General features: G+C 37.9%; 1 protein-coding gene and 1 non-coding gene across 37 annotated transcripts in view; both read right to left on the bottom strand.

The window, feature by feature from the left end:
• Window positions 1-24,120, bottom strand: part of ANK2 (ankyrin 2) — a 568,766-nt gene that overhangs the window by 332,055 nt on the left and 212,591 nt on the right. For 12 of the 36 annotated variants that reach the window (XM_037731985.1, XM_037731975.1, XM_037731992.1 and 9 more), the window contains exon 1: window positions 7,196-7,472. The exons of 16 other annotated variants lie outside the window; for them this stretch is intronic. In XM_037731985.1, the coding sequence (XP_037587913.1) occupies window positions 7,196-7,279 (84 nt within the window). In that variant the 5' untranslated portion in view covers window positions 7,280-7,472. Of the gene's footprint in view, window positions 1-7,195; window positions 7,594-24,120 lie in introns of those variants that run through there. 8 more of the 36 variants (XM_037732009.1, XM_037732027.1, XM_037732064.1 and 5 more) reach the window with 1 other exon arrangement.
• On the bottom strand, window positions 16,904-17,007 carry LOC119468573. Its single transcript, XR_005197268.1, has one exon. It is a non-coding gene; the product is annotated as a small nucleolar RNA U13 (small nucleolar RNA).

The following is a 24,120-nucleotide window of genomic DNA, read 5'->3' as shown; positions in this document are numbered from 1 at the left end:
ATATTTATTTGGTCTCAAGTATATAAACATTTAAACTTTTTCTATAAAAAGATTGTCTCCTTTGGTAGCAATCCCATCTCTGTTCTATCTAGTAAAAGGGTATTGAAATAACTTTATTTGTTGTGATGTATCCGACCAGTGTCCAATGAGATAAAAATAGGCAGTGATTTTGTTTCTGCCTCCAACAGGAATTAGAACAGAATACAAGCAAGAAAGAAATAAAGCTGTAAGCATATTTATAATTTAGCATGCTCTGAATCAGGACAAGACAGAAACAAATACAGATTAAAATTTCAAGTCTATTTTAATGTGCAATCAAATGTCTCTTTAGAAACTTTATCAAGAAGGAAAAAGAAACCTCCAACACTTCAGAAAAGAGTATATGGAAAAGAACCTTTAATAGAACAACTACTGAGAATACTATTCTAACAACATTTTCTCAAGAGAATAATTAGAGCTAAAATGGTGAAAGTAGGATGAACTTTTTATGCTGGCTTACTTTAACACGCCTAAGCCACATGAATGCAGCTATTTACTTAATTTTTGTTCCTTATATTTTTGTGAATTTTCAAAGTCCAATATGTTGCCTGCATAGACTGATGGATACATCTGCAAAAATATAGCACAAAATATAATGGAAGCAAAAGAAGTTTTCCTCCTTTTAGGAATGCTACTTGGGAGAATATCATAAATAGCCATGAAAGAAGTCAGCCTGGCACAGTGAGTCATGCCTGTAATCCCAGCCCTTTGGAAGGCCAAGGCAGGCAGATCACCTGAGGTTGGGAGCTCGAGACCAGCCTGACCAACATGGAGAAACCCCATCTCTACTAAAAATACAAAATTAGCTGGGTGTGGTGGCACATTCCTATAATCCTAGCTACTTGGGAGGCTGAAGCAGGAGTATCGCTTGAACCCGGGAGGCAAAGGTTGCAGTGAGCTGAGATCGCACCATTGCACTCCAGCCTGGGCAACAAGAGTGAAACTCTATCTTAAAAAAAAAAAGAAAAAGAAAGAAATCATCTTCCCATGTTATTCCCATAGATCAGAGTGAGCATTTTTGGAAATGTAATCGACATGCAAGATGGCAGCAACATTGGAAGAAAGAAGCAGGAGGCTACCTTAGCAGAAGTTAATGACAGAATCTTTGCAAGAGACACAGAAAACTACCTTAGCACACGATTTCCATGGGAGAAATGGCTATAAATACGTCAGTCATTGACCAGTAGGAAAAATGTCTATGGTCCCTTCAGTATCATCTATATGTTAAGTCTCTTGAGTCTCCAGTTTCTCATCTATGAACCTGGGATAATAATATTCAATGAGTATTATTCTGAAGATTAAATAAGATAGCATATGTAAAGGTTCTAGATTTCACATGTAAGAGTAAGATAAAAAAGAAATGTTCTCTATTTTCTTGTGTCATTGCTGCTGCCATCTAGACTTAAACAAATGTTACCATGAGAGCCAAGTAATAAACTAACACATCTAATCAAAATAAAAGTTTCTTCTTTCTAAGGTTACTCAATTTCATTACTGTTGACCACAATCTAAGGCAATGGTTCTATATGTCTGTCTGTCTATCTATCTATCTATCTATCTATCTATCTATCTATCTATCTATTTATTAAGACAGAGACTCACTCCATCACCCAGGCTGAAATGCAGTGGTAAAATCATGGCTTACTATGACCTCATGCTCCAAGGCAGGGTGTACTCAGTTGTCCCCAGCAGCTGGAACTACTAGCACGTGCCACCATGCCTAATTTTTTATTTATTTATTTATTTATTTGTAGATACAAGGTCTCACTATGTTGCCTAGGCTGGTCTCAAATTCCTGAGCTCAAGCAATCCTCCAGCCTCAGCCTCGCAAAGAGCTGGGGTGTAAGCCACTGCACCCGGCTAAGGCAATGGTTCTAAACTTGAGTATGCATAAGAAACAGTTGGGAGTCTGTTAAAAATCCTCAAAAGTTCTGATACAGCAGGTCTGAAGTAGGTCCTAAGAAGTGAATTATTTTGGCAGGTAACCCAGGTAATTCTGGTAGTTATGGTCAACAGACAGCACTTTGAAATATCCTACTCTAAAAAGGACAAATTAGCTATTACTAAGACATGAAATTATCAGTGAAAAAATCAGTATCATAAAGGTGAGTAAATAGAACAGAGAGGCAGACATTGAAAGAAAATCACAGAATAGCAGGTTGTAAGGTATTTTTCTTTCCAATAAAAATTTCCACCATCCCTGACAGATGGTCATTTTAAATACCTTCAGTGATGGGGAATTACTGTCTTCAGGCAACACATGCTATTTTGGGTTATAAGCTGATATTTTATAAAGGGCAAATGGTAAGTTATTTGAAAGACTAAAGAAATAGGGATATTATTCACAATAAATTATACATGGAAGCCTTTCTAGACACCATTGAACTAGATAAGTCATCAAGTTTAAGTTCAAAATTAATTGATTACAATGCTATTTGGACACCTAAATGTTGGATCTGATTTCACCGAAAAGGGCATAGTTTCTTTGGCTGCTATAAAAATAAATATTTTAATATGTACCTCATTCACATTTCCACGGTACAACATTTCAACGACACATCTGGCAACACTTTGATCTTTCATCTCTCTATTTAGGCAGTGGCAAGCAAACAGCCATTAAATGTGTGTGTGTGTGTGTGTGTGTGTGTATACCTTCAATATATTTTGCAATGCTTATGCATATGTATGTGATCCAGATCAAAGCATCTTCAATAAATATAAGGTATCATAGAAAGCCATTTTATACTACTACTCTGTTGAAAATAATAGTGCTTATATTTTATTTTTATCTTTGTATTATTATTCCACTAAATAAGGAAAACAGTTACTAAACCATTCACTTATTTACTTGTTTTAGAAGAACTCAGAAGCCTAGTGGTTTCAGATGGCTGTCACCTGTGATTGATGCTTGGTATTCCCATTTTCATTTATGTAAATTATCAAAAGCTCCTACAGCCTCTTTTAGTACAAATCTACTGCCACGTTATTGCTACAAAATTGGAAAGTATGTGAAGCTGCACACTTAAATATGGTATTGGATTATTTTAATCTAATCTGTCTAAATAATGAAATAGTGGAATATGTTTTATAGCTTGTAATGCCAGCACTTTGAGAGGATGAGAGAGAAGGATCGCTTGAGACCAGGAGTTCAAGGTCAGCCTGGGCACCTTAGGGAGACTCTGTCTCTACAAAAAGTGAAAAAAAAAAAAAAAATAGCCAGCTATGGTGGCACATAACTGCAGACCCAGCTACTTGGGAGGCTGAGGCAGGAGGATCACTTGAGCCAGGTAGGTCGATGCTGCAGTGAGCCATGATGGCACCACTGTACTCCAGCCTGGGTGACAGAATGAGACCCTGCCTCCCAAAAAATAAGATTTTATAAAGTTGTCTAGGATTTATAGTAGGCTCAAAGCCGTCTTACTTGGATACATTTTACATAGCTCCCAATGCTTCTTTTTAGTCCAGGATTCCAGTTGAGAATTAGAATCGCTCCTATTTCTTCGTCATTGAACCACCACTAGAACATCAATCCCAAATCTGCACCTTGGGCATGATCTGTTGGTATGAAATGTCTTGGCCCTAAGAAAATTTCACTGAAGTATCAGATGAAGGTTTTCATGACTACTTTAGCAACATGACTATCTACTGTTTATTTTCTTTGGGTACTAAAAAGTATTCAATAATAAACAAGTCTTTCTCTTTCCAAAGGTATCTTTGTGTTCAAGCTCGAGAATGAGAAAAGCAGCCACTGACCCACAGGAGCTGGCATGGTTCTATCAGCTAGGCCTCAGTGTTCTCCTGCTGAACACAAAAAATTTCTCAAAGCATCAACATCAGACAAGGCCACTCTGACCATGACAGAGTAAAACAGAAACAGCACCACTCCCTTATCATGTCTGAACACAGACAAAACAAGGACGTTGTCCAAGCCACGAAATACCAAACATCTCCCTCTCTTGCCAGATGAGATTGCCGCTTCCTTACAACCAAAGCTTCAGTAACCCTCTATCCTCTTCTCCTGTAAATAAGACTTACTGGGATACACAATTGTATAATTGTTCCTGCTTTGTGAGAATACCCCATCCAGAGTGAGTCACCACTCTCTTGAACCCTCTTTCAAATTTCTCAACTGAAGTCCGTATCCTATGCATTCTTCCTGGCACCCGCTTACTGAGATGCCCCATGGTTCCCCATGATTTGTATCCTCCTCATGGCAATGAGTCACAAACCCTTCGTGTTCAACCACCAGTGTACTCCTTGTGGTTTCTGAGTGGAGAATATTGACAAGCTCACTTACTGAAGCCAAAATAGACATTCTTAAGTAAAGCTCAAAGAATTTCCATCCTCAACATACTCAGTAAAATTCTGACATAAATAAATTCCTCCCTGAGCTGATTTTCTCACATTGTAGGTCTTGTGGCCAAAGACACTTTAGCTCTGTCCCTCAGAAGAGCTACTTTTGGAAGGTACAGAATAAACAAGTAAATTACAGCCCATCTGTTATGCATTTACTAGAGATAGAGGCATGATTTCAAGGAATATGATTCAGTAGGATGGATCTACACCCAGGCCACAGAGAGCTTGGTGGTCCATAATCCTGGATGCTTAAGTAGAATCCTACAGCAGATTCAATGTAAACCTCTGGAAGAAAAACAAACAATTGAATGGAAGTGATGTGACATTGACTTTACTCCAATTTTTGCTTTCTCAGGTTTTATGCTTATTGGGGATACTTATCTCTTTACTATTAACTTCCTCATCAAGACACAATTAATGGTCTAGTGTTTACGTATGAAAATGTAAGTTTCCTGCTGTGCAAAATGATGTGAACCAATAACATAAAGACCTAAAGTACATTTATGTAAATCTCAATGATTTGTATGAGGTAAAAAAGTTTCCAATTATAGCATATAATTTTTGACATTTTGAAAAATGACTACTAATCTTTGCAAAGCACCAATATTGGATTCTGTTATTTCTGCCTCTCTCAAAAGTATAAACAGATTTTTCTCTTAAAAGGTTTATTGCAATAAACAAATTCCATTTAAGAGAATAACACCTGAAAGCCATTGCCATTGACTATATGTTTTAAATACTGTTCAAAGAATTATATATACATTATTTCTAATCCTCACAAAATACTCTATGTATAATTATTCTCATTTTATAGACGAATTCTTGGATGAAATTAAATGATGTGCTCTAAACACACAAAATTAAAGGGTAGAACTGAGATTCAGATCCACTTATGTCTGACTGACTAGGCAAGCTGAGGAATGTGTGTGTTTTGTGTGCTTATGTGTGTTTGTCTCCCAATCTATTATGTAATTAGCATTTTTTTTCAAGAGCAATTTCTATTAGGTGAAACTACTTTTAACACTTAATATTCATGGTGCTTTAATACACACATTCAAAACTTGCTGCTTCATTTTGGATGTAAGTTTGGAAAAAGACTTACTCCTAAAATAAATTTGTTTGAGAAAATTCAGCTTAAAGGTATGATAGTTATTACATAGGATGATTTTGTTTTCTCTACCCCCTCAAATACTTTAAAATGGCTTTGGTCATGTGAAGTTAGTATCATCACCCTGAGCTCAAAATCTCAAGATTCATTCTCTACTCCTTTAATAGTCCTCAGTATATTGTTTCTAAAGCAGCACCGGGAATTTAAAGAGAAAATACAGGATTTTAAAATGATAATGTGAATTAAAAATTCCTTTTTGTTTCTTTTCCCCCCTCTTGCTTGCTCTCTCTCTCTTTTTCTCTCTCTCTCTCCTCTATTTTCTTTTTCTTTTTTTTTTTTTTTTATGTTAGTCAATTAGCTACCACTCTATAAAAATGCCCTTGAGGTCTAGGGGATCCAGATCTGCTTAGGTACAAAAGGAAAAGGACATTCTACAATGTTCCTGCCTGCCCTGAATTATCCTTTTGCCTTTTATCAGATTGCATCACTATCTCTATGCTATGATTAAAAAATCGGCACATGCTTGTTTTTATCAAATTGCATGATACCATACAAATATACTACTCCCTTGTTTGCTGATACAAGGATCTTTTAGATATCAGAGGTTGCAAATTACTTAGGATGTTTAGATTATAAGACATTTAGTACACTAGGCATCTAGAATTTTGAAACACAATGCAACTTCATTAGCAAAATGAAAAACATTCATTTGTTCTTGCTTATTATTTTTGTAATCTGCTTATTCAAAATCCAAACCATCTCACGTTGAATGCCATTTACATTAGAATCATATCTAATATCCTGCCCATATTATTGCTCCAGGAAACAAATGCATTTTAGGAGAATTTATAAAGCATCTCTTTCAGAGGTGAGGCTCAGGGAAGCTCTGTGAGGCTGCAACAGTTTAGCAGAAGGAGTCAGGCCATAAAGAAAGAAGTGCTGGCATTGGGTGGGGCTGAATAGTTTGCATCTTTTCCCACTGTTTCTCGATGCTGTCATTTCCATGAAAATCGAGGGTGTGGGAATGTATGCCACAGAAAGAAATCCTGCAAACTGCTTTATGTGCCCCAAAGCCCCCACCCCATAATAGCTTCAGCTGTTTTTCTTAATCATTGAAAGAGCTATCACACTAATGTCTGGGAAAACTGCAGAGGAGCTAAGCAAGCCAAAGAAATATCATGCTGAGGATATTTCTCCTGTCACAGCAGTCTTTTCTCCTTAGGAGGAATACAGTTAGCATGAAACCAAAAGGCATTTGCTGTCTAGCCACCTCAGGATCATCACAGAGCAAACGCATCTAGCCAAAAATCTGCCTTTTGCTTCACAATCCACCTTGCTTCACACTATTCCTTTGAAACTCTAAAAATAAAATGACTCTCTCTCTCTACCCAGTTAACACCAGAAGTACCCATCAGTGGCCACAGTCCTCAGTAATCCACATGCGGAACACACCTCATCGCTATTCACTTCACCATGCTCCAGTCAGTGTATCCATTATGAGCCATGGCTCCTCTACTATTCTCAAAAAGCAGCAGTTTGCACCTGCCTCTTTAAAAAGGAAGGCTTGGCACTGTTATAGCCTACAGTTACTCATAATGCTCCACGGTTTCCATAGCCTCGCTGATATCACACACTCACACATGCACACACATACATGTTTATACATAGACGTTCCTAATTCCGGCGATTTACCTTCTTGGGTCTTTTTCTCCTCTGACTACTGCCATTGAACTTCTCTCCACTGTCGCTTTTCTGAGCTGCATCTTCGTTCATCATTTTGAACAGTTTGGAAAGAAAATATCTCTGCCATCAAACCGTGCCGCCTGTACAGACCACTAGCGAGTATGCACTTACTGGCGGAAAGCAGGAGGAGGAGGAGGGGTGGGGAAGGGGCGCGCGCTGGGAGGGTAAGGACGGTGACGTTGCCATGGCAGCAGCTGCCACAACTGTTTATCTGACTGCATTGTTAAATCTGATTCAACCAATTACCATCAGGAACAGGCTACAATGAAGAAAGCCTTGAAAAAAGAACGCCAGGGACTCGAGTGATTTGGAGACTCTGCTGGTTGGTTTCTGACACACCCTTGATAAGATCAGCTCTCAACGCACACACAAAACCTGCACTCAATTTTCTTCCTACAGGTACTTCAAGACGGAACAGATACAATACATAATGAGAAAACTATAACGTTCTAAAATGTGTCTCTGAACCTGAAGAGGTACATTTTAGCTGGTCAAGAGCTACTTAAAGAAAAGGAACGGCTATTAATATCCTAGAGTGACTATAAGAAAGCTATGATTTTCAGATGTTATTCACTTGGTTTAAAATATAATCTTTAAAAACTACGCTCAAGGATGACTTCTGTCATAAAGCCTTGAGCTTCTCCAGCCTCCAGGTAACCCAGACCACTCTCTTCTCTTGTGCCTCCTCTTTCCAATGTAAGCTTCTGGCAGAACACCTGTGATGATGTATTACACAACTGCACAAATACCTAGCCATCTTTTCTTGATAGGCCAAGAGCTTTAGGTCAGGGGTCCATGTGTGTGTTTGGGTTGGCTGAGAAGTGAATTTCCAGAACCAAGCATGTTCCATGGCACATTAAAGGCAGTTAATCAAGGTTTGTTAAATATATAAGATACTATTGGTAATATAAACATAAAAAAACTAATGGAGTTGCAATATTTTATAACTGATCTCAAAAGTTTTATTAACCTAATTATGTCCACTGACTGATGAATAGAACACAATCCCTCCTCTCAAGGGGTATATGCTATCAAGTTCCAGCATTCTTTTTGATTAAAAAAAATGTTTGTTTTTACAACAAGAAACCCAAATTCACATGTTGATTAAGGTGGCCATGCTTGCATATTTAAAAATACTAACTTGCAGATGTAACCAGAGCCTGATATACTTTGTGCAAATGTACATATGTATATTCTAAACACTTGCCCTTATTCCGAGAAAATGAACATAAAGCACAATACACTGCATACTTACAAGTAAAAATATAGTAAGGATTAAACCTATTAGATAGTGTATATAAATGCACTTTGAAATTGGAAGGTGTCTATGCAAATGTGTTACTATTGCTAATCTTGTTATTATTACAAATATAGACAATTTTCAACTCTGGAAAGTGTAACTTAAGAAATATTTATGTGAAAATTACTGCAGCATTTGAGAACTCACCTTTCCATCAGACACAGCAACAAAAATTCACCTTTTATCCCCATTGCTGTTAGGATCATTCTTTCTTTCTGCCTTACCACCCAAAGCCCCCCTCCACGTCCTCATCTAGAATCAACCCTGTTTTGCTGCCCTTCATGCCCTCCACCCTCCTCCTGTTTCAGCAGACCCATTCCACCAATGCTGTTTTCTCACCATTGCCTCAGTGGTACCTTGGATCACACAGCCAGGTCAAAGAAACAAAGGTTCTCTTTTTTTGAAACAAAACCCCAAAGAACTATAGAAGCCTCCAGAAGCCCAACTCCCACTGTTTTCAGAGGTCTCACAGAAATCCCCATGCCATCTCCTACTCCCCTAACACCTGTTCACCCAACCCCTCACTCATTCCCTTGTCCCATTAGGTGCCCCTTTCTTGACGTTTCTTGGGAGTAGCCTCAGCTTGGACACTGGATTCAGTTACTCAACAAATATTTACTGAATGCCTCTCGTGTGCCAGGAACTGAGCACTAGAGGCGCATTGCCCTAACTACTGCAGCTATCATGATAAACAAAACAGGCAACCTTTTTGCAGTCATCATGCTTATATTCTAACAGTGGAACTAGGTGGCAAACAAAAATAATAGTGACAAATGCTATGGAGGAAAAAAGTAGAATAAGGAGTGACGAGAGAAACATGTTACTGTGCTTAGCACATAAGGTGCTAAGGAATGCTCTTTAGCAAAAGAAAAGAAAAAAAGAAAGATGATTGGATTGATCCACTGAACAGCCTCAGTGAAACAGAAAGACTCCATCTCAAAAAAGAAAAAAGAAGATGATTTTCACACAACTGGAACATGTTTCTTTTAGAACATTCACAAAAGTAGTATGAAGAACTGCTATTGGTAAGCTGTGTTCACAAAGGAAAGTATTCCAGTATATCTACACAGAAAGTCCTGTCTGTATAGGACAAGACAGGAAGGGGAGGATGAGCTATCCAGTGGTTCTCAAAGTGGGGCTGCCAAGGTCACCATAACCTTTTCGGAGGCTCCTCAAGGTCAAAACTGTTTGATAAGAATGTCAAGATTTTACTTGGCATTATAAATAGCATTATCCCATGAGTGTGTAGGGTGTAGTCCACATGAACTGTGACATCACAACCAACTCAACGGACTGAATACATAAACAGATATGAGAATCAAGCTCTCTTCTCTTACGCCAGATATTAAAGATATTGGTAAAAATGTAAAACAATGCCATTCTGCTTCCTCATTATTGTTGTTGGGGAAAATAAAATTATTTTGCATAAAAAAAAAAAGAAATGCTCTTGAGAAATCTGAATGAAGGGACCAAGCCAAGCAATTATCTGAAGGAAGAATATTATAGGCAAAGAGAATAGCAGTTCAAAGGTCCTGAGATGGGAACTTCTTGGCAAAAGTGTTAAGGAAACTATTATACTATGAAAAGAAGAAAAGAAGCAAAATGGAAGACTTTCATAGTAACTGGATCTATAGGAGAGAGATGCTATTAACACTCTTCTTTGTCAACTGAAGTCTGAACATGTTTTTCAGTCAATGGGTTTGGTAGCCCAATTAGTAATAGAATCATTGCTTTTACATCACCTCTGCAATGCAAATTGAAAATAATGTACTTCATATTTCAACAGTTTATGAATTAGTAATTTCTGATTATGTTCAGACAACCTTTGTAACAATGCCTGCTCTGTCAACATACAAGCATACAGTGCTCAGTTTGACAGTTTGCTATAACCTGCTGGCTGCTTGTAGTATATCTCAGTGTGTTGGTGCTGCCATAACAAAATACCTGAGATGAGGTAATTTATAAATAATAGAAACTTATTTGTCACAGTTCTGAGGCTGGGAAGTTCTAAGATCAAGGCACCGGCAGGCTCAGTGTCTGGTAAGGGCCAGGTCTCTGCTTCACAGATGTTATACCAAACACTGTCCTCACATAGCAGAAGGAAAGAAAAGCGAAAAGGGCCTACCTTGTTCCCTCCAGCCCTTTTTGGTTTGTTTCTTGGTTTTTGTTTTTTTGAGGTTTTTTTTTGAAATGGAGTCTCACTATCACCTAGGCTGGAGTGCAGTGGCACAATCTTGGCTCACTGCAACCTCCGCCTCCTGGGTTCAAGCGATTCTCCTGCCTCAGCCTCCTGAGTAGCTGGGACTACAGGCACATCCCTCCAGCCATTTTATAAGATCACTTACCCCATTCATGAAGGCTCTATCCTCGTGACTTAATCACCTCCTAAAGGCCCAATCCCCCAACACCATCACATTGGGGGTTAAGTTTCAACATGATTTTAGAGGGGACGCCAATATTCAAGCCATAGCAGTGTCATTCTGAAATATTACTTAAATTTGTATACAATGCACTTCCTGTACAGAGTCAAAGTACTGCCCAAATACTATATAGCGTAACATAGATGTAAACATCTACATTCTGTATAAAATTAAATCCCCGCCAGTAGCTAAACAGGTGCTGGTAGTATTGTGTTGATTACAACATCAGAGGGAAAATATCTTTCTACAGAAAATGTCAACAAGATGTTATAAATGTTTGGCAGTCACTTTCTTTTTCTGAAATCTTCCCATCAATTTCTTTGTGCCTGTCTGCCAGTATTCTTCACTTTCTATCCTAATAGTATATTTTCCAGTGGGCATGTCCCTAACTGGACTTTAAGCTCCTTGAGGGCAGGATTACTATCTGTCTTGGCATGCCACATGAAGCCTACTGCAGCACATGGCATATAATAGGGGTTTAGGAGCTACTTTTAAATGCAATAAGGAATTATTTTCAGTATGTACTATAAGTTTTTACTGCTAGTTAGACATCTAAAAGATTTTTTTTATTCCTTAGATTTTTCTTTCTCTTTATGTACTTTCTGATATCTAATAACTAGATATAATTTTAAATAAGATTTTTACAGATATTTGAGAAAATGGAGTTGCTGCAGACACAAGAGCAATTGATGATAATACCTTACATTTGCATTTTATGATTCCTAAAGCCCTTTTGGCTCCAAGAATGGAAGCTCCATAAGAACAGAGATCTTTGTTGTTCTCATTGATATATTTCAAGCACCTATAAGAGTGCCGGCATATGACAGACACTCAATAAGTACTAAGTGACTTTATGAGATTATCATAACCACACAAGAGGTTAGTGTCAATCACAGTACAGGTGAAAAAGCTGAAATAAAAAGTGGGTTTGGTGACTTGTCCAAAGTAAGAAAGTTAATAAGATATAGAGCTTAAGTTCCTCAGATTTGAAGGCTGTTGTTCTTTTATTAAATCATGGCTGGCTTCAGTGAAAAGCAGCCACTTAATAAAGTATAAGATGGGCAAAGACTAAGATGGAAAATGCCAGGAGCAGAAACCACTGTCAGATAACAATGACCCAAGAAGAAATATGAAGATGTCTTTATTGGTTTTATGTTAAGCATATTTTATAGGCATGGAGTTTTAGAGGTGATTATTCTAATTTTCATATGCCTATTCTATTTTATTAAACCATTAGAGTTAATAGTATTATGATCTCTAACATGCTATTTAAATTCATAACATTATTTGAGTGGGGTAAAGTTTCCTGAAGCATAAGTCTTTATGTCTTAGAGGTAGATTATTTCCATTTGTGAGTCAGAGTTGTCTGTTGTTACAAACACATTTTTTCACAGAAACAATGTTTAAAAATCTCAGTTCTCCAAAGCCCTTGAAAGGCTTTCCCACTCACTATTACTTCTAGTAGAAAATCTTAACAACTTGGCAAAGATCCAACAGGGGACACCAAACCATTTTTCTTTTCCTTTTGGGCACATAGCTAGATCACTGTTGTGGGTTGAACTGTGTCCCTCTAAAAGAAACGTTCAAGTCCTAATATCTAGCACCTGTAAATGTGACCTTATTTGGAAGTAGGGTCTTTGCAGATGTCATCCTGTTAAGGTGAGGTCATAATGGACTAGGGTGGGCTAACCCAATGACCAGGTGTCCTTATAAGAGGAGAAAAAAATCAGATGTAGAGACACACAAAAAAGATGGCCATGCAAAGATAGAGGCAGATATTGGAGTGATGTAGCTACAAGGCCAGGGATGCCAAGGATTGCCAGCAACCACTAGAAGCTGGGAAAGGCAGAGGAATATCCTTCTCTAGAGCCTCCAGAAGGAATATAGCCCTGAGGACTCCTTGGTTTTGCAATTCTAGCCTTCATAACTGTGAGAGAATATGGTTCTGTTATTTTAAGCTACCCAGTCTGTAGTGCTTTGCTATGGCAACCTTAGGAAACTAGTACAATCATATTTTCCATCCTCCCCTATAGTTGGTTGCAGCATTGAGATTGAGTTCTAACCTGTAGAATGTACATGAAAGTGTATGCCACTTTCAAGCCTAGTTAATAAACCCTCCCATGAGAAATCTCTAATCATCTGCTGGCTGAATACACAGGCAGACAAAACTTAGAAGGTGGAAGAGTAAAGATTGGGGAAAGGCTGAATCCCTGAATCACTCTGTGGAGCAGAGTCCCTCTTATTACCTTTTTTTATTAAACCTCTAGGACACAAGCAACTTTTTCTCATGTGAGTTTAATCACTGAGATTATGGTGTTGTTTATGAAAATAACCTATGATAACTGATCATATCTACCCTTGTTTTTAAGGTAATACATAGTTATATTTTCACTTTAAGATGTCTGTTATATGACTGGCACTCTCATTGCACCAACATTCTTAGCTATTGAAAATTGATCCTATGACCTGGATTAAAGGCACTGGTCTGGTAAGAAAGGGAACCACAAGGAATTACAGGGAGATCAGAAGAGACGAGGCAAGGAATATTGTTTATTAGGGGTGGATAGCAAAAAGGAATGCCCAACAGATCTATAGAATCACAATTTCAGAGCAGCTTCTGTCCACTCTCCTTTTCCTCCTGCCTCTCTTCCTCAATAAATCCTTTGCTTCCTTTTCTGTTGACAAAAGTCATTGCTCTGCCCATGGTGTTCTCCCTTCTTGACTCACTGAGAATGTAAAAACAGAATGCTTGCCTGTCTTATAAACAAACACATGACTTTTTTGAGGTTCTCTAAGAATTGTTTTTTCTTTTTTTTTTAATATATTTTTGCTATCAGTGAGGAAAAGATATGGAATATAAAGATAACAAAGAGAAAATACAGCTTCCCAAAATTCACAATAAAAAAGCCCCTGGTCAACCAGGCACAGTGGCTTATGACTTCAAGACCAGCCTGGGCAACATAGTGAGACCCTGTCTCTATTTTTTTAAAGTACCTTGTATTTGTAGAATTGTACACAGAGTTGGGGCCAGATCTATTTCTGGGCCTGGGGACTGCTCTCCCCGAGTGCCTTCCCTGAATCACCAGGTGTCTGTCCCAGTGTTAGTCTATACTTCTTTTCCATAGAAGACCTGAAAGGACTCGATTTAACAGTTCTACCTCCTTGGAAGCTAAAATGAGGATCATGGCCCAGGCAAGAGGCCTTTTTCATTTATTTCTCCCAGCTCTTAGTAGTTATACCATCAGTATCAGCAAGAAGTACTTCCTCTCCCTCCTCGAAATCCTTTCACTCCTCTCACCTATGTCTTTCTTCTCTATATTTATTTATTCCTTTATTCGTCAAACAGATTTTTAGGGGGGTCACTGACTGCTATATGCTGGACCCCATGCTAGTTGCTGGGGCTTTGGCATGAACTAGGTAATCTTTTTCCTTACAGAACTTACAATCTAAAGCTAGATGGTCATAGAACTAGAAATACAGTAACACCCTCTGTAGGAGATAAGGGTATTATGGAAGCAGAGGCACCCAACCTAGTCTGAAAGAACAAGAAAAGTTTCTGAGAGAAAGTGACTTGTAAACTGAGGAGATTTGAATTGTAAATAGAAATTACCTCAATGAAAAAGAAGGTGTAAGTGGGAGTTAAAGAATCATTTGAGCAAAAGCAGCAGCATTGGAGAATGCCCTCTGGTGAAAAAGACAGTAACTAACATTGGCAGAACTGAGGTGAGGCCCACATACTTGAATGGTAGCTTCCAGCCAGGCCTGCAGTAGTGACTCCATCCTAGGCCTAAAAGTATCACCAAGCATGCTTGTCCATAGACTATCAGTGTCCCATGTATATCTGTTATGGATCAAATGTTTGTGTCCCTGTAAAATTCACATGTTGAAATTCAAATCCCCAATGTGATGGTATTGGAAGACAGGGTCTTGGGAGGTGTATTAGTCAGCTTTCTTTAGAGAAATAGAATATATAGAGATAAATAGATGAGGGGATTTATTATGACAATTGGCTCACACCACTGCAGAGCCTGAGAAGTCCCACAATAAAACATCTACAAGCTGGAGAAGCAGGAAAGCTGGTGTTGTAATTCAGGCACGGCCAAAGGCCTGAGAATCCAAGAACCAGGGTGAGGGTGGAGGGGCTGGTGTAAGCCCTGGAGTCAGAAGGCCTAGAACTGGAAACTCTGATGTCTGAGGGCAGGAAGAGATGGATTTCCCAAATGAAGAAGACAGAGAATTCACCCTTCATCTCCCTTTTTGTTCTATCTGGACCCTCAATGGAGTAGATGGTGCCAGCCCACGTTGGTGAGGGTGAATCTTCTTTACTCAGTCTACTGATTCAAATGCTAATCTCTTCTAAGAAGCATCCTCACAGACACACTCAGAAATAATGTTTACCAGCTATCTGGGTATTCCTTAACCCAGTCAAGTTGACACATAAAATTAATTACCTATCACAGGAAGTAATTAGGTCATAAGGGTGTACTGCTCATGAATAAGATTAGTGACCTTAAGGAGAAACAGGAGAAAAATTATTTCTCTCAGTCATGTGAAGATACAATGAGAAGACAGTCATCTGCAAGCCAGGAAGTGGGCCTGGCTCCTCAGCAGACACTGACTCTGTCTGCACTTTGATCTTGGACTCCCCAGTCCTCAAACCTATGAGAAATAAGTGTTGTTTAAGCCACCCAGTCTATAGTATTCTGTTACAGCAGCCTAAACTAATATAGTACCCATGTGTGATATCTAATCATTATTATATAACTTGTGAACCACGTAGTAAGATGGCCCTGTTAGCCTATGGAAAATATTTCCCTAAAACTAGGATGTATACTGGTGATATGGCTAAAAAGGGGCAGATTTTGCAACCATGTAATATACTTCCTCTGAAGTTTTGGGCAATATGTTTAGATATAGAAGAAGCAGTCTTATGCCTATGCAAGGAGAATTCCGTGACCATCAAACTGAGCACATCTTTTCTGAAGAGCTGGAGACATTTGAGAAGCCATACCCAGCAACATCCTCAGCATGATATTACCAGTAGTCCTTTGGTAAAAGTATATCATTTGTGCTTATTGCGGCACATTTAAACTAACACATGGTAGTGGCATGGGAAGGTGCCAGAGATGCAGGGAGTAAAGAGCTCAACAGACCATGTTAAGGATTTGGGATTTGGACCTAAAAGCCATCAAAGCCATTTAATGGTTTAAGGAGAGAGGTGAAATGATAAAATTTGAGGTTTCTGTAAAGAGTGTTCCTCATAAAGAATTACTGAATGGGAACTAAGCAAAGAATGGATGTGTTGAGAGGTATCTAAGAGTCTACAACAGCAGTCCTGGAGGGAGATGATGGTGAGGGGTGGACAGATGCATTAGTCTGTCATCACTAAAAGTGTTATATTCACAAGTCCTGGGAGGAAGTGAGAAACAAGAAGAGGACAGGGAGAAGGCATCTTGCCTAAACAGAAAGAGACCTCATCATCACAAAAGTCTCACATGAGGAAGGGCTCGCAAAGAAAAATTTGTGAAATCCATTTCATTTGACAAAGGAGGGAACAAGACCCAGAAAGATTAGGGATGGTCCCCAATGTATCACAACTAGTTAGCATAGGGAAGACAGGACCCAGGCTACCCACTGAGTAGCCTTTACACCATGGTGATCTTCACACGGATGAACTTTAAAAGCCAGCTTAAATCTTATCTGCTATGATTTGAAATTTGAAATTATGAGCCATAAATTCTTGCTTAAGTTGTAACAGACCAGAGAGAAATGACTCCACTAAACAACTACTCCCCTCAGGGAATGATTACAGAAGGAAAGACCTTTGTGTCTGATGTAAATATGGAGTGTGTCCTTCCTGAATTGCAGCCAGCTCAATAAAGGTTTCACTGAGATGAATTTTTTTTAATTTAAATATTTATCTTTTTTCCAAGTTCAGGTCAGATGGGTAATATGCCGACGTGGTAACAAGGTTCAAGGGTGGCACATTTCACACAAGCGTGTGAACACCCAATCATCATACTCATGAACTACAAAAGGATCACACTGAGATGAATTTTAAAGCAGCAGCAGCAGCAATTGGTTTGGGACCTGCTTGTTTTTGCTTTACATCAGTCCAATGACATAAGTTTTACCAAAGAGGTATTTGGTTGCAAAATTCACCCTGTCCGATCTAAAAATAGAACTTTTGGAAATCATGACACAATTTTAGCACCTCACTTCATCTGAGACAAATATTAAATTTAGCCTAGTGATTAATTCTGTCTTATTTTACATAAATATCAGCAAAAATAGATCAAATGTAGAATTTCACAGAATAACAAAATGTGGGTGAGTTCACCATGTACATGTTCCTGGCTAGGTCAGTTTTTTAGGACACATTATCATCTGCTTGCTCTACTATACATTCAGTCTCTAGTGATATTAGTTTTTGAAAATAGCCGTTATAATTGGGTTTTCCTGTAAATGCAAATAAATGGCACATTGGGGCACATTGTGTCCTTGACAGACATATTTTTCCAGTACAACTTAATTTTATGACTGTAAACATTTTCTATCTTAAACCAGTTTAAAAAATCACTTATGGCATTTTTTTTTTCTTTTAACAATGAAGAAAAAGCCTGGGCACATTGATAAAAAGTCAACAAATAACATAGTATCTCCATAATTAAGTTCATTATAAATGTAAATCATATTTTAAAAAATATGTACCCATGGTGGTAATGGAATTTGCAAGAACACAAAGAATCGCAGTGTTAGAAAGTAGAAGTGTTAGACAGTTAGAAGCCATCATATCCAGCTCCTAACTCTCAACAAGTAAGAAAATTGGAACCCCCTAGGCTATATAATCTACTCAAGGTTGCGTAAACAGTTAGGCACTTTGAACTAAATTCTCAGTTTTCTTATTCCTAATCCAGTGTTAATATATTCTAGCTGGGTGTCTTTCTGCTAAAATGAATTCAGGAAGCCTCTCTCCTCAGCAAACACATAGACCCAGCAATTGCTCAATGCTCTAAGAGTGAGAGAAAAAAATACATAAATCATTATCCACGAGGCAGGAATGTTTCAGATGTTTCAGGCATTAAAAGTAGAGAGCTGAGTAAGAGAAAACAATTTGTTGTTGTTGTTGCTGTTTTGCAAAATGCTGCAAAATACCCCAAGTTAAGATCAGGGGGTACTATAACAGAATCGAAGTAGAAGGCAAAAGAGGATTAGCTTGGGGATGAGCCTGTTTTTCACAATGTTACCCTTTGCCAAAGGATCTCAAGAATGGTGGAAACCAATGATAATGTGAACATTAAAGCTTCAAGGAGCCTTTAAACAAATAGATATAATAAAAATTGGTTGGCAAAGGAAGTCACTTTGCTACCTTATTACCCTTGTGAATTAATTATTAATGACTGACCACTTAAATTCTTTCCATTTAGAAAAAAAAGTCAACAGAAAGAGTTTATTACCTATTAGTGTTCTCTAACTTCTAACTACCATTTAGTCAGGAATGGTGGTATTCTAATTACCTATTGGTATTCTAATTATCAGGAATGGTGATATTCTAATTACCTAATGGTGGTATTCTAATTGCCTATTACATAGCCTAGGGGGTTCCAATTTTCTTTTTCTTTCTTTTTTTTTTTTTTTTTGAGATGAAGTCTCACTCTTGTCCCCCAGGCTGTAGCACAATGGCTCGATCTTGGCTCACCGCAACCTCCACCTCCCAGGTTCAAGCAATTCTTCTGCCTCAGCCTCCAAAGTAGCTGGGACTACAGGCACCCACCACAACACCCAGCTAATTTTTTTATATTTTTAGTAGAGAAAGGGTTTCATCTTGTTGACCAGGATGGTCTCAAACTCCTGGCCTCAGGTGATCCACCTGCCTTGGCTGGAATTACAGGTGTGAGCCACCGCACCCAGTAAGGGTGTTCCAATTTTCTTACTTGTTGAGATGTAGGAGCTGGATAGGATGGTTTCTAAGTTACCTTCTAACATTGGGATTCTTTGTGTTCTTGTAAATTCCATTACTACCATGGGTACATATCCTTTAAAACATGATTTATATTTATAATGAACTTAAATATGTAGGCCCTAGGCTATTTGTTGACTTTTTATCAATGATAAATTGCTTTACAAAATACCTCATAAACTTACTGTCTTAAAATAATTTTATTTTGCTCACAAATTTGTGTGTCAGGGATTAAGGAAAGGCTCAGCTGGCTGATTCATTCTGATCCGTGTGGCGTCAGCTCGGGCAACTCGGGCTTGAGGATCTACTCCTCCAGTGACATCCTTACTTACATACCTGGTTTCTTGGTGCTTGTTGCTCTCCCTCTGTCTTCCCATGTGGCATTTCATACTTCATGGCTTCTCCACATAGCTTGGGTTTTCACTGTATGGCAGTTTGAATGGAGTTGCATTCTTTTATTACAGCTGACTTCCTAAAGGCCAGGAAATGGCAAGTGCCTATCCAATTAAAGACTCTGCCATATTTTATTGGTCTAAGCAGGTACAGGCCCCTCCAGATTCAAGGGGTGAAGAAATTGACTCCACCTCTTGTTGAGGGGTAGGTGGAAAGGTCACATTACAGAAGAGCATATAGAATGAGAGTCATCTTAAAAAATGTACTAGGCCACAGATGGCCAGCAAGTAAAGTAGGCCAGAGAGAGAGAAAGCAGACAGGCTGACTTTACATACTATACTAGGGGGTCTTTTCCCAAAAGAACAGACTCTGCTAGCCACAACTGCATTCCCTTTATTCATTTAAAAAAAAAAAAAAAACAACTTATCAATGTGAATTTCTGAAATGATTATATACTACTGGGTCAGGCTCTACTAAGTCTTTGCTGATCTTTGAAGATGAGTTTCATGTATCTTCCTTTCTGAATGTGAGCCACTGTCTAATCAATTAACAGAAATTCTTTCATATTAAACTGCAGTGCAGCTTTTTTTGAATTTTCTCTCTTTAGACTCTCTCTTTGCACTCTTTGGCCCCTCCTCTTCTACATAACATCTATATGACCTCCTAACAGCTTAAAATTCTACTATACAAAAAAAAGATAATTAAAAAACAAACTTAAAAATGAAACAAAAGTATATCATAGCTTAGAACTAATTTGAGTTAATGTCTAAGAAGAGATGTGTAGTACAAACATATTTGTGTGTTAGCTTCAAAGCCTATACTAGGAAAATGATTAGACACATAATAGAGTTGAAAGAAAATTTATTAACTTGTTAACAACCTGCTACTACAGTCTACAATTTAATCTTTAGTTCTGATTTACATAAATATTGGATATTATTTGTGCTGGGCCTTAACAAAACCTATATATCTGACAAATTCCCTTGTTCTCTTCTATTTAGGCCTTATTTATGTTTCTGGCTTAGAAGTAACTCTAGAACAGAAAATATCTACTTTAATTATTTAATCTGCTTAACTACCAAGAACAAATTGTGCCTTGGGCCTTGATAATGTGGTGATAATCAGACCTGGAGAGTATCCAAATCCAAGTAGGAAAAACAATCCTCCTCAAGAAATTTCATCAAGTCCTACACAAAAATCTTGGGAACCAAAGCATGGTCAATCCTTCTATTTTGGTCACATCGACTATACAAATTACTACATAGTATCTGCTTGCCAGTTTATCTTGCATAAGTGTCAAAAAAAAACTTTTGCTAGACTGTTAATTTGCAAAAACATTTAGAGTATAACAATAATCATACATTTAATGCTACACAGATTGAAATTGATGAGAGCAACTAAGTGAAATAGTATTTCACAAATCTAATCAGTTGGGCCCTAGAATATTAATGCCACACTTAAGATGTTCTAATTAAAACTGTAGAAATCTAAGTAAAAATTTAGTTACATCCATTGCTTTATAACATTTCCAATTTTATTTATGCCTAACCAATTATTAGAGTATTTCCTGGGCTCATAAATCTCTTTGCCTAAAAAACATTGAACTGTGAAGGAGCTGAGATCTTATCCTACTTGCAAGCTAACAAGTTCATTTGCTACAATCTCACAGATTGTGGCAGAAGATATGAGACTCCCGGGTCAGAAATAAAGAGCTATATACACCACTGCAAGCAATATTAGCATCAGCATTTTTGTGTCAGTTTCCCTGCTCTCAATTAAAGTAATGTGTACAGGCTAGATAGCTGCCTGCACATTCAACAAGCTGTGTACCAGAGAGAAACCCTGAGTTTAGGAAGTCTGATCTTTTATAGAGGGCAATAATTATGTGTGTACTTTGCTCCAGCGGGAACCTTTATCTATTATACTGGTCAGTAAGCATCACAGACTTTTGCTTCTCTGTGCTGCTTGCTATACCAACATCTTTGAAAAAAAATAATCTAGAACAAAGACAGTCAGTGCCTCTGCTTGCAAGATGTACAGAAATGCCTGGTGGCTCATGCCTATAATCCCAGCACTTTGGGAGGCCAAGGCCGGCAGTGATCCTGCCTCGGCCTCCCAAAGTTCTGGGATTACAGGCATGAGGTCAAGAGATTGGGACCATCCTGGCCAACATGGTAAAACCCCATTCTTACTAAAAATACAAAAATTAGCTGAGTGTGGTGGCACGCACCTGTAGTCCCAGCTATTCAGGATGCTAAAGCAGAAGAATCGCTTGAACCCAGGAGGCAGAGGTTGCAGTGACCTGAGATCATGCCACTGCATTCCAGCCTGGCGACAGAGCAAGACTTCGTCTCAAAAAAGAAAGAAAGAAAGAAAGAATTGCAAGAAATCTACAGAACATTATCTCAACAGAAAGTTTCATATATATATATATATGTGTGTATGTGTGTATATATATTATTATTGTACTTTAGATTCTGGGGTACGTGTGCAGATCATGCAGAATTGTTGCATAGGTACATACACGGCAATGTGGTTTGCTGCCTCCATTCCCCTGTCACCTATATCTGACATTTCTCCCCATGTTATCCCTCCCCAACCTCCCTACACCCCACTGTCCCTTCCTTAGTCAACCTCAACAGACCCCAGTGTGTGATGCTCCCCTCCCTGTGTCTATGTGTTCTCATTGTTCAACACCCACCTATGAGTGAGAACATGCGGTGCTTTTCTTCAACAGAAAGTTTCAAAAAACATAGGTTATTTTGCAGTTGTGGTGCAAAGTGTGAATTTGCCCTTTGTCACAGTCTAAATTTAAGTGGAAACTATGTGAGATTTCCTTCAAATTTCCTGCAGGCATACATATCTGTGTAGTCAGATAAACAGTTAGTTTAATTATAAACATTTTGAAGATGATCTGTAGTCTTACCCAAATCACTAACAACATACAGTCAGAAGTAATGGCTGAAGGTCAGTACATACATGTTTTAAGCCCCATGCTGTCATTAACTGACAACACAACTCGCAACGAATCATATAGCTTACTTGGGTCTCAGTTTCTGTATTACTTCAAACGTGTGATTATTCTCTAGTTTTTCTTCCAGATAATTTTCTTTTTTGTTTGTTTCAAGCCCTAGATGTGGCATCCAAACTCCTGATAATTTTCTACCTTTTTTTTTTTACTACTAAAAGTCCTTGAATCTATGAAGCTACATTTCAAAGTGGAAAAAATGACTCAAAGAGAGTTTAAGGAGATTAAATGGCTAGTGATTCAATATCAGACAGAATGTAATGTATCTGTCTTCGTTTTCAATTCCCTTTTCTTTTTCCACTAGAAAACACAGACGTTGGAAGACATATGAGACTATGGAAACTAATTTTCTCAAGGTCAACAAATATAGTTGGAAAATAATGAAGAACAAAGAAATGCTGACAGTAATGATGCAAATGATTTAGACCTGAAAAACAGTTTTGGCAGTTGTACAAATGCTATGGCATTTTACCCATTAATTTGGACAGAAATTTTTAAAATCTACTATGTTTGAACCTCTAGTAACTTTTCCCGCTCCTCTTTCCACTTTCTTACATACAGTAAATAAAACATTTTGTTTTTTCTCAGGAAATACATCTCAGGTATTCCTTCCATTCTCTATTGCTGTACTCCTTCTTCTCTCCTATCTGAATTATTTTAATCAACAGGATTTGCTATCTCCCTGCCTTCATGTTTCCTCCTCCAATCTTATTTCCAGACAGTTGTATTTTTATTCTTCATTAAAAAAAAGCTTTTTTGTCTTCAGCATCTTCAGAGTAAAGTTGAAACATCTCCAACTATTGCTCAAATTCATCTACACATTCCTGACTTCAAGTATTTTACTTGAAGATCTATAAGAGGGATAAATAAATCAAAATACAGTATGATCAAATTTTTATTAAGTAAGAGTTATCAGAGCTTCTAAGAGGAGCATCTGTTAAAGCAGCATAAACAGGTTAAGACAAAAAAAAAGGGTTATCAGATCCTAGTTTCCTGGGCTGGTGAAAAATCTTGAGATTAAAAAATACTTATTCTATTTTCTTTCATCTCCCTAAAACCTACCTGCCTCAAGTCCCAAACTGACCATGAGGCTTTTTCCATAAATGGCAAACTATATTGAACTTTCCTTCTCTTTTGATCACTGTGCCACCTCTTGTCTATATTAATCACACAAGCTAGCTCTCATTAACTGCTTAATACCCATCTGCCTTTTCTTTCCATCTGAATAAATCCAGAACTCCTGCTTTCCAACCCAGCTGCAGCATACACACACACACACACACACACACACACACACACACACACACACAGAAACCTTTTGCTACATATCATTTTAGTCTGAGTGAAAGCCATTGTTGGTATCTGTTATATCTTCCATATACTCACAACATCTAGAATAGTAGAAACTCCAATTAAAAAAAAAAAGGTAGATATCAACCCAACTTAGAAAAAGGATGAGGTTCTCAAAGATTGAACACAAGATTTGTTCCTAGAAATTGTATTATATATGATGAGTTCCTAGATAGCCCACAAAAACGTTTGTTTCCTGCAAAACAGTTTTCAATTATATCTAATTATTATTATATCAATTATACCTAATGAATATTTAAGTATAATTGATACTATATTAATAATGTCTAAACTGTTGTTTTAAACATTTCTTCCATAGGAAAATGAATTTCATACTCCAGTGGAGTTACCAACTGCATTTCCCCATCATAGTAGCATAAGCCAGGAAGTGGAGAAAAGAGAAGGATGTCATTAAGTGGGAAA

The sequence above is a fragment of the Cebus imitator genome, unplaced genomic scaffold, assembly GCF_001604975.1.
Source record: "Cebus imitator isolate Cc_AM_T3 unplaced genomic scaffold, Cebus_imitator-1.0 Scaffold17, whole genome shotgun sequence".
NCBI lineage: Eukaryota > Metazoa > Chordata > Mammalia > Primates > Cebidae > Cebus > Cebus imitator.
The sequence above is the reverse complement of the archived record's forward strand: the minus strand, read 5'-3'. Positions and strand labels throughout refer to the sequence as shown.